A 12,405-nucleotide genomic window follows, 5' to 3' on the forward strand; every position below is an offset into this window, starting at 1 on the left:
AAAAAAAAAAAAAAAGAAAAAGATTATAATAATAATGTTAAAATTCTGTATCTATGGTCATCCTTTATATGTTTTAAATACAACTTCTCAGACCACAATTTACTCTAGTAACAAACTGAAATGCCAACTGCTAAATGGCAAAAATGCAACACAAAATTATTTTTATAGGGCACACCTGGATTTAATTAAGTTCATTGTGTTAAAAAAATATTGTCAGCTGACAATATTACTCTATGGTGCACATGGAGCCTTGTGTAGTAGTGGAAAACAAGAATAAACGTTACAAATTGTTTACTACAAGTTGTTTTCTTGTAGTTACAATAAAAACATTTGTTTTAGGTAAAGAAAAAAAGAAAAAAGGGAGAAGGAAAAAAAGTAACTTTATTAAGAATAGTCAAATTTTATACAACAGTGTACAGTATCAGTACTGTATCAGTATAGAAACATCACTTTGCTCCAGCTGGAGGCGAATGCCACACTGCAGAGCTGGTGCGTTTAAAGTATCGAGGCTTGCTCTTGTAAAATATGTTCTCCAGTTTCGGTGGCTCAATAATCCCAAAGAAAGAATCTAAATCAGGAGGGACGAAGTATTGCTTCATAATTAGCTGCTTCAGATTGGGACCTATAAAAAGGAAAACAAATCAGTTTAGACCACAAGGTAACACTGAAATTAATCTAATTAAGAATAAGAACAATTTCACAAGTGACAAACATTAATTGGAGAATCAGTTAATGACGACTTTTTCTCTGACAGAATTATTAGCCAATGTCATAGAAAGAAGAAAATAAACTATATATATATATATATATATATATATATATATATATATATATATATATATATATATATATATATAAATATGAGGTCATACACACCTTCCGCCCAGGACGGAATTGGTTTCCTTGGGGCAGATTCATCATCTGTGGAGTCATCGCTGTTTTGGTCCATGCCATAATCATCCTTACTCTTTAACACAGCCGGAGGTTTACTGGCACCCTTTGGAGTAATGATGTATGATTGTGGTGAGGACTGCTGCAGGAGGATGAAGCATATTGAGGTTTCAAACTGATGAGAAACTATGTGTCATGTTTTTAAGATATAAACTGATCTGTGCCAAAAATTCATCATTGAATTATACCGTAAGATCCACCGTCACATTTAGACCACCACCGTTTCTTACAGGTGTGCTTAGTACTGAGCGCTGAAAAGAAAGATGTAGGAAAAAGAGGAAACAATAAGTTTTGGTAAACCAGCTGACAATGACAAACATCTCATCTGGATTCTCATCTTAAACAAGTATTACAATTATGAATGAGTGACAATTAGAAACAATTCCTGATAACTAAATAGTAAATACAAAAACACAAGTTCTCTAAAATGTAGTGGTGAGAAACACTTTCATTGAACTGTGTCCAAATATTTATGCAAGGCTTAAAAAATAAAAAAGAAAATTGAGTAACCAAAATGAATTCTTACCTCAATATCCACAGTCACATTCAGGGCAGCAGAAGTCTTCATAAAAGTTTAGACATGAGAGAAAAACGAGGAGAAAGGTTGAAACATGGTACATTTAAGTACAACCTTACTGATAAAGATATCCAAACATGAAGACACAACAAATCAAAGCAACATGTTTTAGTGATCATTTCATGATTCCTCAAAAATACATGTGATGCTCACTGGTGATGTTTCCTGCATTAAATAAGAGAAAGTCATCTCCCCCAAACTGTCTATGGTCTCGTAGTTCCTATTCATTAATCACAAAGGAAAATTACAAAGTATTTTTCATTTAATTTGATTATTTTCACCATGCTAACAAATTTAGCCTCCCCTGCATATCCTATTATAAATGCCAATGTCTTCATTTCCTTCCACATGTTTCCTGTTTTGTCAACTGAGGTAATTCCAGAAAAAGAAATAGTTTTGCACACTTTATACACAAATTATCTATTTCAAGAAAATGCAAATCCCATCCATCTCCATACCATTAAAGCAAAAAGAAGTGCTTTTTTTTATACCTTTGGTATCATTTAACACCATTACCACACAGTATATAGTGAAGTCTGAATCAGTACAGGATTTAGTCCCGATTCTTTTATTTATTTTGATCTTAAAGCTGAGACCAGATGATCTTTTGTCCTTGTTTAACTGTGCCAGTTTAGTTGAGGTTAAGTATTAAGTTTCTACAGTGCAGTGTACCTGTGCATTTGCAGCCTGTTTAGCAGCAGCTTCTCTCTGCTTGGCTTCTTCTTTCTCTTTAAGAGCCCTTTCTTTAGCAGCAGCCTCTCTCTGCTTGGCTTCTTCTTTCTCTTTAAGAGCCCTTTCTTTAGCAGCAGCCTCTCTCTGCTTGGCTTCTTCTTTCTCTTTAAGAGCCCTTTCTTTAGCAGCTAGTCTCTGTTGCTCCTCCTAATGGGGGAAAGGGAACAATTCATTTAGACTGATGACACATCAGAGACAGATTTCAAACATTTTGGTCACACATTTAAATTTCTTACCAGTTTTCTTTTTTCCTCAAGTGCCTTTCTTTTCTCCTCTAGCTCCTGCATCTCTTTCTCTCTTGCTGCTCTCTCCAATTCGCGTTGCAGAGCAAGAGCTTTTTCTTTCTCCATTCGCTCCCTGTTTAAAAGAAAAAAAAAATACAGAGCAAATGAAAACACTATACACAGTAACCCATTTTTGTGGTTACCACATTCAATTATCCTATGCTTAATAATGTAATTCAAAGTCTTTTTTATGACAAAAGCAAAGCTTGGTTCATGCTTGACAAAGTTGGCTACTGTCAGGTGTGCAGGAAGGTTTGATTTCAGCTTAAGCTGCATTGCTTTTATTTTGATTTTTTTTTAAATTCATGTACACAATGATGCAACACATAAAATAATATGTGCACATTGTAACAAGCAGGTTACAAGAGACTTTATCCCTCAAAAATGTGTGCTCATCCTAAAAAAAAAAGAAACAAAAAAAGAAAAAAGGGCAGAGCTCTCAGATGTGGACTGGATGGCAGATTTTGCATTTGCTGTTGATGTTACTGCACTGATGAAGGAACTGAACACCAAACTGCAAGACAAGGCCTTTTTGTTCATGAAATGCACAGCCTGGTGAAGGCTAACATGAGACAGTTGCAGACTCTTTACTATACTTTGGGAAAGTTCCGGATCACTGCCTGGATACAGGAATTTTTTAAAGGATTCTCTACAGGCATAGGGCAGGTGTAAACATCCAGAAACATCCGTGAACTCGGTCACATCTGGGTCTTTCGCTGATAAAAACCAAAAGGTTGCTAAACTGTGACACTATTGGATTGTCAGCGTTGCTCCTCATCGATTTCTCTAATTTTTGTAGTTTCCTTTAAATATGCTGAAAGGTTGTGTTGTGGTTGGCAGCCATAAACATACTTATTCAACAGACAACAAGAGATCATTCTTTGAACTACAGAAAAAACAGATGCACAGAAAGACGTGATAACTGGCTAGCGGCCATCAAGCTAGTTAATGCTGACGATCTTGGAGTCATTTGTTAATTTTGTGACTGGTGACTAAAACATTTATTATATTACTGTTTAAATCTTTGTTTCGTGTATAGATGCCAAAAATAAAATGACTGGTTCCAGTAATAACAAATGCTTGTTGATGGTTTTGTGACGTTCTCAATGTTTCTTGTTAGCAGCTCCTTCACAATGTGACAGCCGACAGACACGAGGGCATTCGTTCAGTCCTACTGACTCTAGCTTCGCTTCATATCTTTTTCTAGCCTTGACACTGAGGGGATCAATATAACTATGACATTATGGCTAATTTTTCTATCAAAAACTAATGGAGAAAATTTAAAAAACTATATGAGAACAGGTTGCACACTTCAACACAACACTGGTATGATATGGTGCCATTCATGGTCATGTGACCACTGGGTTGTGACATAGATTTGTGCCTGCCCATGGGGAGACAGAAACTCTAATGGCAAAATGATCCCTAACTCAAAAACTAATGCCCACAATCATAGGCGCAACCACACAAATAAAGAAAAATCAAAGTTCATCTGACTTGCAATTAGCTTGTAAAAAAAGGTAATCAGTAGCGACAAAAACAACCGGTTCCATCTGCATCTGCAGACTGAGCTGAAGGTTTTCATATGATGTGGTGATATACACCAGGGTTTTACAAAAGCAGAGACAGTCTAGAAGTGTTTTAAGCAACTATGAGTTGACCTGGAGTCTTTATGAGATGCATTTAGGCTAACTGCAGGGCATAAGGCTCAATTCGGATTTTTTTGTGAAATCCGATTTGAGACTCCGTCCACATTTCCAATTCAATGCGACTTGTATGTGATCTCGTGTATGAACACCAAAAGTGTCCCGCATGCGTAGAAGACACGACGACGTGACTGTGAGTGTGACGTCTTTGTGTTTGCGGAAGTAAACATCGACGTTAACAGCGGAGCTTATGTTGCAATTTTTAATTTATTATCCAACCGCAGCCAGCACATTTTCGATGGCATCATTTTAAGGAGGAGATTGCAAAAGAGGACAGCCAGATTTTTGGCCATGGCATTTTGTGGAGCAGTGGCAGCAACGTCTTTACAGAGAAACGTGTGGGTAAGGAGTCGCAGTCAGGAGTGATGTGAGCGCCTTTACAGATAAGAGTTTATAAATATTTATGTGTATGACGTGTAGGTTGGATTAATGCGACCTGGCTGTTCAGACTGAAGTCGCATGGCAAAAGATCAGATATGTATCGGATTTAGGACCACATATCCAAGTGGCCTGGGTCGCATTTGAAAAAAAATCGGATCTATGTCATTCAGACTGTCATGAAAAGATCAGATACAGGTCGCATAGGGGCCAAAATAAAAAATCAGATTTGGGTCACTTCAGCTTGCAGTGTGAACCTAGCCCAAGTCATCTGACAAAAATAAAAGAAATGTGTCTGAATGAGAACACCTTATTAATTCAGCATTATTTCACTGACTAGTAAAAAGAAAAGAAGCAAATTGTGAAAATTTGGAGCTTGTGTAGCTTGCCAAGGCCCCTCTTACTCTAATTTAATATAGGTTAAAACAATATATACAATATTTCACTTTGAACTAAATTATTGGGGTCTGTTAGTCCAGATTTAAAAGCTTTGATTTAATTCAAACCATGTTTACATGTATTGTAAAATTTGGTTTTGATCAGACTACTATTTAATTATTCTGTAATCCTTTTGTGTGGAGTGTCATCTAAACACTGTTTTTTTTTTTTTTTAAAGACTTATTTGTCTGTCCGTCCACTTTCTATACCACTTAATTTAGGGTCATGAGGAGGTCGGAGCTTATCGCAGTCGCTACCAGGATAGCCATGCTAATTCTAGTTAGCTAAGTTTTGATTGTGACCGTTGTTCAGTACATTCTTAATGAATTTAACAAAAGAAAACACACAAAGAAAAGACAATGACCTTTCAGCAGCAGCCTGTCGTTCTCTCTGCAGCGCCATCTCCCTCTCACGCTGCTCCTGCTTCATCTTCAGTTCCAGCGCTTTGCGAGCTTGCTGCTCCTCTTCCTCCGCCTTTTTCTTAGCCAGCAACTCCTGTTGTCGTTTTTCTTCTTCCTGAAGGTTTAAAAAACATACAACATAAAAGACTTCTGACTAAATATGAACACAATGTTTTCGTCTTCTCATGTGGCAAAGTTACATTTCCCTGATCCTTCAAACACGACAGACACAAGTATTTTGTAAAATAAAGAAATTCATTAAAAGGTTGAACAGATGCACCGGCAAAAAAAAGCATAGATGAAACACAAACATTGTCTACCTGCTGAAGTTTCTTCTTTTTAGCCTCTTCTTCCAACTTCTTCTTCAGTTCCAGCTCTTCTTGACGCTTCATGGCCACCTTTTTCTTGACCTTCTCCTCAGCCAGGCGCTAAAGGTGGTAAAATAGTCAAAGATCTTACTAAACAAGCCTTCAGGTCAACATGCAGATTCACCAAACCTGCTGCTTACCTTATCATTTTTCCCATCAATCTGAGCCATCTTTTGCTCAATTTTCTTTTTCTTTTCTTCTTCCCTCTGCTCTTCCTTGACTCTAGCCTCAAGCACCCTTTTTATCCTCTCATCCCTCCTCCTGGAGCACAAATGTTCCAAAAAATAAATAAAAATTAAGAACTCATTTTATCATTTGCTATAAAAAACTACTGAAGTTGCTAAGTGTTAACCTCTTCAGCTCTTCGTGTTTCTTCTTTTTCTCTTCCTCCATTTTCTTCATCCTTTCCTCCTCTTGTTCCTGTTTCTTTTTGAGGGCTTCCAATTTGAAAAGCTCTTTTGTCTGAGAAAAGAGAAAACAAGAAAAGAATGAGGTAAAACAAATTTAGGTACTGGTTTCTGTCATCAACAAAATGCTAATGCTAAGATGCAATAATGTTAAATGTAGTTATTATCAAAATATTTCAAAGTGGAGTGCATTAATGAGAAAAAAAAGCTGCAAAAATAAACACAGAAGCAATGTGGAGATGACCTGAGAGGACCAAGAAATGTGTCACCACAGCAGAGTTCAAAAGCCAAGAGTTGCTCTAATTTCTTTTGAAACATAATCGAGTGTTCAGAGCAGTGACGACACCCAGAGTGATAAACAACAAACTTTACTAAGAGTTTTAGGGAGAGATGATTTTTTGATGTGAAGTAACATAAGTTAGTAAATGAGTGACTCACTAGATCAGAAGCCAAACTAAAAATGTCTGGTTCGTGTCTACAGCAGCCCCTTCCACACATGAACCATGTGTTGTCGCTCAGTTGCTGTCATATATTTCCACCTTCCAGGCTCCATTTTTCTTGTAATAGAGTAAATTTAGATTTCAAATTTTCAGTAACTTCCCTTGTTATGTAGTCCTTTTGTCTTTTTTTTTTTTTTTTTTTTTAATAATTCACTATTTTTGTAAAAGAATCTTTTCTAAACTGCATTTACCATAAGTTCAGATGTGGCAGTGGGAAAGGGGCTTATCTAGAGTTTGCACCAACTGACATTTAATCCAGTCACAGTGGGATTATTAGACACCAACAAATTCCCACACACATGTAATGCCTCAACATTACACTTACCACAATACCACTGCTTTGCTGTGGAGGGACAAACACATTTATTTTTTGTTTTAAGTTGCTTACTTCAATAACAAAAACAAGAGCCCATTATATTAAAATGGAAAGAACATGTCAAAGCCAACAACTTTCAGTCAATTATGTTCGTGGTGTTGAAAGTTAGAGTAGCTGGGCCTTAAGACTGCAGAACTTTCATGGTTTGTCCAACTATTGGGGAAAGTTAGCAGCTCTGTGGCGAGTATCATGTCTCTCCATCTGTACGTGATAAGCGGTCTGAATAAGCGGTGGTGGTTAGATGCCACTTAGGCCTTTGATCGTAACCATGTCATCTTTAAAAAAAAAAAAAAAAATAGCAAGTGACTTTGCTCCATTTCTTTGGCTTCACTTTGGTTTAAAAGCAAAATAATCCAAGTTACGTGATTTTGCATTCTTTTCATACAACCATGTCTGCCATGACGGAGCAGCTGCTGCACGAGCACATTACACCCAACTCAACACCAACTAACAGTGTTCAAATTTAAAAGCAGTTTTTAGCCCTTCTTATGAAAAAAAATTGCTTTTGTACAAACTGTTAGCAAATATATCGTTAATATAGATATGAATATATTCCTCTAAATCTTCACGTATTAATGAAATATATCCTAAATCTTAATGGAATAATAAACGTCCATGTAAACATAATTAATGTTGTTAGCTTGCACCGTGTTAAGGGTGTCACTTACTTTAGAATCAACTTTAATAGGAGTGGTGTGTTTGATGAAGGATTTGATGACAGCAGTCCGGCCGAGAGAGTTTGGAGTCATCATCAGCATCTGATTCTTCTGCACAGTGTGGAGGAAAGATTTCATGCTGGGCTTCATCACCTACACATGAAGGCGAAAGCAAATGTTGGAAAAACAAGAAGGAAAATCTATATATACACTTTTTTAAAAAAATTTCCCAACCACAAGAAGTTGTTTTTGTTCTCGATCTTACACTTTGGCTTTTCTTGGGAGGAGAAAACCGCTTGGTGGGACTGTATTCTACAGTATCTGGACTTTTGCGTTTAGTACTGCGGCTTGATCTAAACAGAAAAAAAAAAAGACAACACAGTTTAATTACAGGCATCTGAAAATCTGAACATTTCCCTCTATCATTTAGGATAAAAACTGAACTTTTGAGTGTATGAGGCTCAGGACAACAGCTTATCACAATATAATGCAGCACGTACACACCTTCGGACAGCCTGGGATGTTTGTTTCTCAAAGGCAGCTATAAGACAAATGGTTGCATTTGTTAGAAAGCAATAACCAAAAAAAAACAGCAAAAAAAATAAAGAAAAAAAAAAAGACCCATACCTGATTTTTTGACAGGAGTGCTCACTTTTGGCTGATTGTAAAACAATGTAGGGGTCACCAGTTTGGGAGCGTTTGCAGCCACAGAACGAGTAACTCGTTCAACAGATGCACACACTTGCTGATTTTTTTGGTTCTTCATTCATTTAAGACGGAATAGAATAAAAAAAAAAAAAAAAAGGAAAATTACAAACAACTTAATAAGAAAAACTCCATTCAAAATAACAAATTTTGAGGCACTTAAAAATTAAAAAGGGAAATGTCATTACCTCAGAGCTTTTCTGTGCAACATCATCCTCAGGTTCATCCTCTATTATTCTGTGGCAGTGAAAAGTGTGTGAATTTATGTAAAAAAAAACCTCACCAAGAATGAAATACAAACCTTGAATTATGGAAATAAAACAGTTAACAAATTGGGTGAAAAGACTAAAACAAGGAACGTGTAATAAAAATCAGGATTTTATGTACAATTTTGTGCCACATAGCTTCACTGTTCTCATAATACTATAAAAAAAAAAAACATTTCTAATGAGTGACAATTCCTACCTCCAAAACATTAAAACAGCTTTGCAGATTCATTCCAACATCACAAATAAAGCAGATTTAATCATGTATTTAACTGATCAATCCAATCTCTTGTTTAAAAGATGAATTGGTTCAGATCGTGCTGTTAAAAAAGGGGATCACTGTCCTTTCTTCAGTCTTTAAAAACGCACTATGAACCTTTTGCAGTTTTCCCAGTGACACCAGAGTGTTTATATATGTATTCGCTAGCTTGTGATGCGGTGCATAAAGTAAAACTTGGCTGCAACCGTTGCATGATGCCCCGGATTAAAAAGCTCTATAGTGCAGTTTCACAATTTGTTATACAATTTGGTTGTATGGGCTCCTTTTGTAATGGAAACACACAAAATAGTTACTCTACTGTACTGCAGGGCTCAGTGGAAACGGAGCATAAAAGGCCAAGTTGATTTTTTTATGGATATTTAGGTATGTGTATAAATATGGGTGGCTTTAAATTTACTTACACTTTTCCATCCTCCTCAAACGCAGTGTCCCCTGCTACACAGACACACAAAAGAAACAAAATTCAAACAGTTTTCAGAAAAATCCAAGTGAGAAAGAATTAGTAAGTCTTGTTTTCACTTAAATTTAGCCCTTACCATCACAGTTACTGCTGCTTGTTGAGTTGCCCATGCAGTTCGCCTTCCTCTTCAGCATAGAGCGGCGTGAGGCGCGGCGAACAGACTCCTGAGTCATACTGTGCCGGAGACCAGCCAGCGAGCGACGTAGTTTAAGGGAGTACCTCACAGAGCTCTGCCTTGAGCTTTCAGTAGTTTCAGCTATTGTAATCTTAGTAGCTGTGCGTCCGAGAGAAGCATCTGCGTTCTTGGCGAACTCAGCAGACCTGCGCTCTTCAGGTGAGATGCTGACGACCACCTCAGGTGCTGGTATCTTAGGTGTACACTGAGCAGCACTATGTGCATCATCAGCTTTATTTTCAGCACTTTTCTCCTTGTTATTTTCCCCCACCTCTCCATCCTCTACCAGCTCAGGCTTCTTATTCTCTACCTCTTCAGTTCTGTCACACCTGCGGGGAGGTGATTGGCTCTCAACATCTGCCACCTCTGGCTTTGTCTGTTTGTTTTTGCGGGTGGTGCGTTTCTGCTGTGTCGTGTTGCTGGCTTCAGAGCTAGAAGCCTTGGGGACGGGTTCTTCTTCAGCAATCAAGTTCAGGGATTTCACAGAGGAACCACGAAGATTGCTGCGCTTTCCCTTTGAAAATCTGTATGTTAGATTAAAAACATAGTTATAGAAAAAAAAAGAGAGCAAGTTTTAAGTTTTCAGACCCGAAATTAAAGCAACAAACCGTCGTCTTGCTTGATTTTCCTCCTGGCGCCCTAAAGAAACACGCTTCCTCCGACTATTTTTTTTCTGTGATGGTGTTTTTGGCATCAACTCTGGTTCAGCATTAAACTCTCTTAAATAAAAAAAGAGAAGATTTAAAAGAAAGGGGACAAGGAAAACTTTATTCATTATACTTATCTGGCATCCAATCAAGCCTACCTTGAGAACATGCGATTAGCTTCTTGCTGGATCTCCTCAAGCCAAACCATGTGGACCTCATCGATCTCACTGATGAACTCCTTTGCCTTGCGATCAAACATCTGCATGAGGGAGCGAACTGACACCAAAACCGAGCTCATGGTGGCAGCCTGAGGAAGAAGTCAAACTATTAAACTCAGGAAAGTTGGAAAAGACTTGACATGACAAGTAAGGTAAGTCATTCCTTATGTTTATCATCATTGCTAAACTAGATCTTTTTTAGACTCCAGTGTGTATTTTAACAGTGTGTGCTTCATGTATTTACTGTCTTTATATCTAATTACAAGTATTGTTTTATTTTAATCAAAATAAAAAAGCTGTATTGTGCCTTTAAATAAAATAAATAAAAACCCACATAATACATACAGTTGCTATTTTTAGTGTACACAGACATTGTTTTTTCCACTGGGGAAAAACATGTATTAAATGTGTAACATCAGTGGGTTTTGTTAGGGTAACCAAACATCCTCCTTTACCGGACGTGTCCTCTTTTGGAGAGGTAAAAAAATGTCTAGTCTGAATTTCAAAATTGTCCGGGATTTTGCTCTATTTCAGCCTTAAATATGTTCACATCGGATTTGAGTTGCATTATCCACTCTCAGACTAGTGATGTGCGGATGTGTTTTGCACCCATATAGGGTGAGAGGTTTCAGCTCCCTCACTTTCTCTGCAGTTTAACACATTAATAAGACGAACTGAAGACCAAGTTTATGTTTTGGATTAATGGCATTGACAGCCTCGGGAAGAAGCTGTTCAGGATTTTTAGATCTCAGTGTCCAGTATCCAGTAAAGCTAGAAAATGCAGCAACATAAATGTAAATTCACAGACAATCTACAGAAAGAATTCCCATGTTCGTCTTGGTGGTGATTCATGGGAAGCTCAGTGCATGTTCTGCATATAGACAAAGGTTTCTTTCCCTTTTTTGTGTTTCTTTGTGCTTATATATATTTATTACGTTATTGCTTTATAAAGGGACAAACACCGAACAGAAAGACACTTGGTGAAACTTTCTCTTCACCAGACTGTAAGTGACTGAATGCCAGAGTATTTTCAGCCCTTAAAAATTGTTGTTTTATGTAGCCCAGATAATATAAATTCAGTGAAAATGTAAAAAAGATCAATGTGAAGTAAGCTTCTTCATCATACTGCAGTAGCACTTAATGTGCACACATTTGTTTCTATCCACATGGACAGATACACGGATAAATTGCCAAGCCAATATGAACTGATGTTAGCCAGCTCTACGCGTCTCCCATGAGTATGGGTACAGATCTAACGTGTGCTGTATTTGCATTTCAACCTGATAATAATGCGGTCATTGCTGACATGTCCGTTGTTTTAGTTGATTGGAACAATGCAGCCGCAAAATAAATGCTAACATCAAAATCCCCGAGCTTTTGGGCAACGAAGTGTGCAAAGTGAACCCAGAGTAGCATGCTAGCTTAGCCAGGAAAAGAAACAAGAGCCGGAAGAAAACAAGTAAACGTTCAAAAGGTAACGTTAAAAACCTCAGAAGGACTTTGATAGTACATCATTTAATTTGTGCTTGTTTGGTTCAATAGAGATGAAGATTACGATCATATATAGCCAATCAACTATGTTTAAGATAACAAACGTTACAATATTAGCCCGCTAAGTTTTGTCGTAAAAGCCAACAGTCATATGTGACAAAATATTTACCTTTGTTGTCAGACTCTCCGAAAGGAAATAGAATGCTCGTTCCTCCGTTGATTTTAAAAACTAAATCAATCGCATACTTGCATAAAATAAACTCGCTAAAAATAGGTAATGCCCAATTTTATGTGGAAATACTTATCTACGTGCACAACAGCTTTCCTCTCTAGTGACCCGCTGAAACCGTTTATAACTTGTTCAAATCTTAACAACCAATCCTGAAGCT

At 37.2% G+C, this 12,405-nt stretch overlaps 1 protein-coding gene across 2 annotated transcripts; it reads right to left on the reverse strand.

Moving 5' to 3' along the window:
• Positions 1-364: 364 nt before the first annotated feature.
• LOC121647602 (inner centromere protein) lies at positions 365-12,386 on the reverse strand. 2 transcript variants are annotated; one of them, XM_041997164.1, is made up of 21 exons: positions 12,186-12,386; positions 10,466-10,614; positions 10,269-10,379; positions 9,562-10,184; positions 9,427-9,460; positions 8,668-8,716; positions 8,402-8,534; positions 8,279-8,315; positions 8,040-8,127; positions 7,787-7,927; positions 7,068-7,085; positions 6,188-6,297; positions 5,976-6,096; positions 5,788-5,895; positions 5,431-5,582; positions 2,497-2,617; positions 2,201-2,407; positions 1,478-1,513; positions 1,140-1,202; positions 877-1,033; positions 365-622 (listed from the first exon to the last, which is right to left on the reverse strand). In XM_041997164.1, the coding sequence occupies exons 2-21, from the start codon at positions 10,603-10,605 to the stop codon at positions 447-449; spliced, it is 2,625 nt and encodes an 874-aa protein (XP_041853098.1). In that variant the 5' UTR covers positions 10,606-10,614; positions 12,186-12,386; the 3' UTR covers positions 365-446. The 2 variants fall into 2 exon arrangements, with proteins under 2 accessions (XP_041853098.1, XP_041853100.1); XM_041997166.1 differs by lacking the exon at positions 7,068-7,085 and having other exon boundaries at positions 12,186-12,385.
• Between the last annotated feature and the right edge of the window lie 19 nt (positions 12,387-12,405).

The sequence above is a fragment of the Melanotaenia boesemani genome, chromosome 10, assembly GCF_017639745.1.
Source record: "Melanotaenia boesemani isolate fMelBoe1 chromosome 10, fMelBoe1.pri, whole genome shotgun sequence".
Taxonomy (NCBI): domain Eukaryota; kingdom Metazoa; phylum Chordata; class Actinopteri; order Atheriniformes; family Melanotaeniidae; genus Melanotaenia; species Melanotaenia boesemani.

Bases quoted from the DNA above. Each gene is read 5' to 3' on its own strand.
- LOC121647602 (XM_041997164.1), bottom strand. From the start codon at position 10,605: ATGAGCTCGGTTTTGGTGTCAGTTCGCTCCCTCATGCAGATGTTTGAT. The intron at 8,128-8,278 runs GTGTGTACGTGC...TTTTCTGTTTAG, and splicing joins ACATCCCAGGCTGTCCGAAG to ATCAAGCCGCAGTACTAAAC. The intron at 1,514-2,200 runs GTACACTGCACT...ACTTTTATGAAG, and splicing joins AACAGGCTGCAAATGCACAG to ACTTCTGCTGCCCTGAATGT.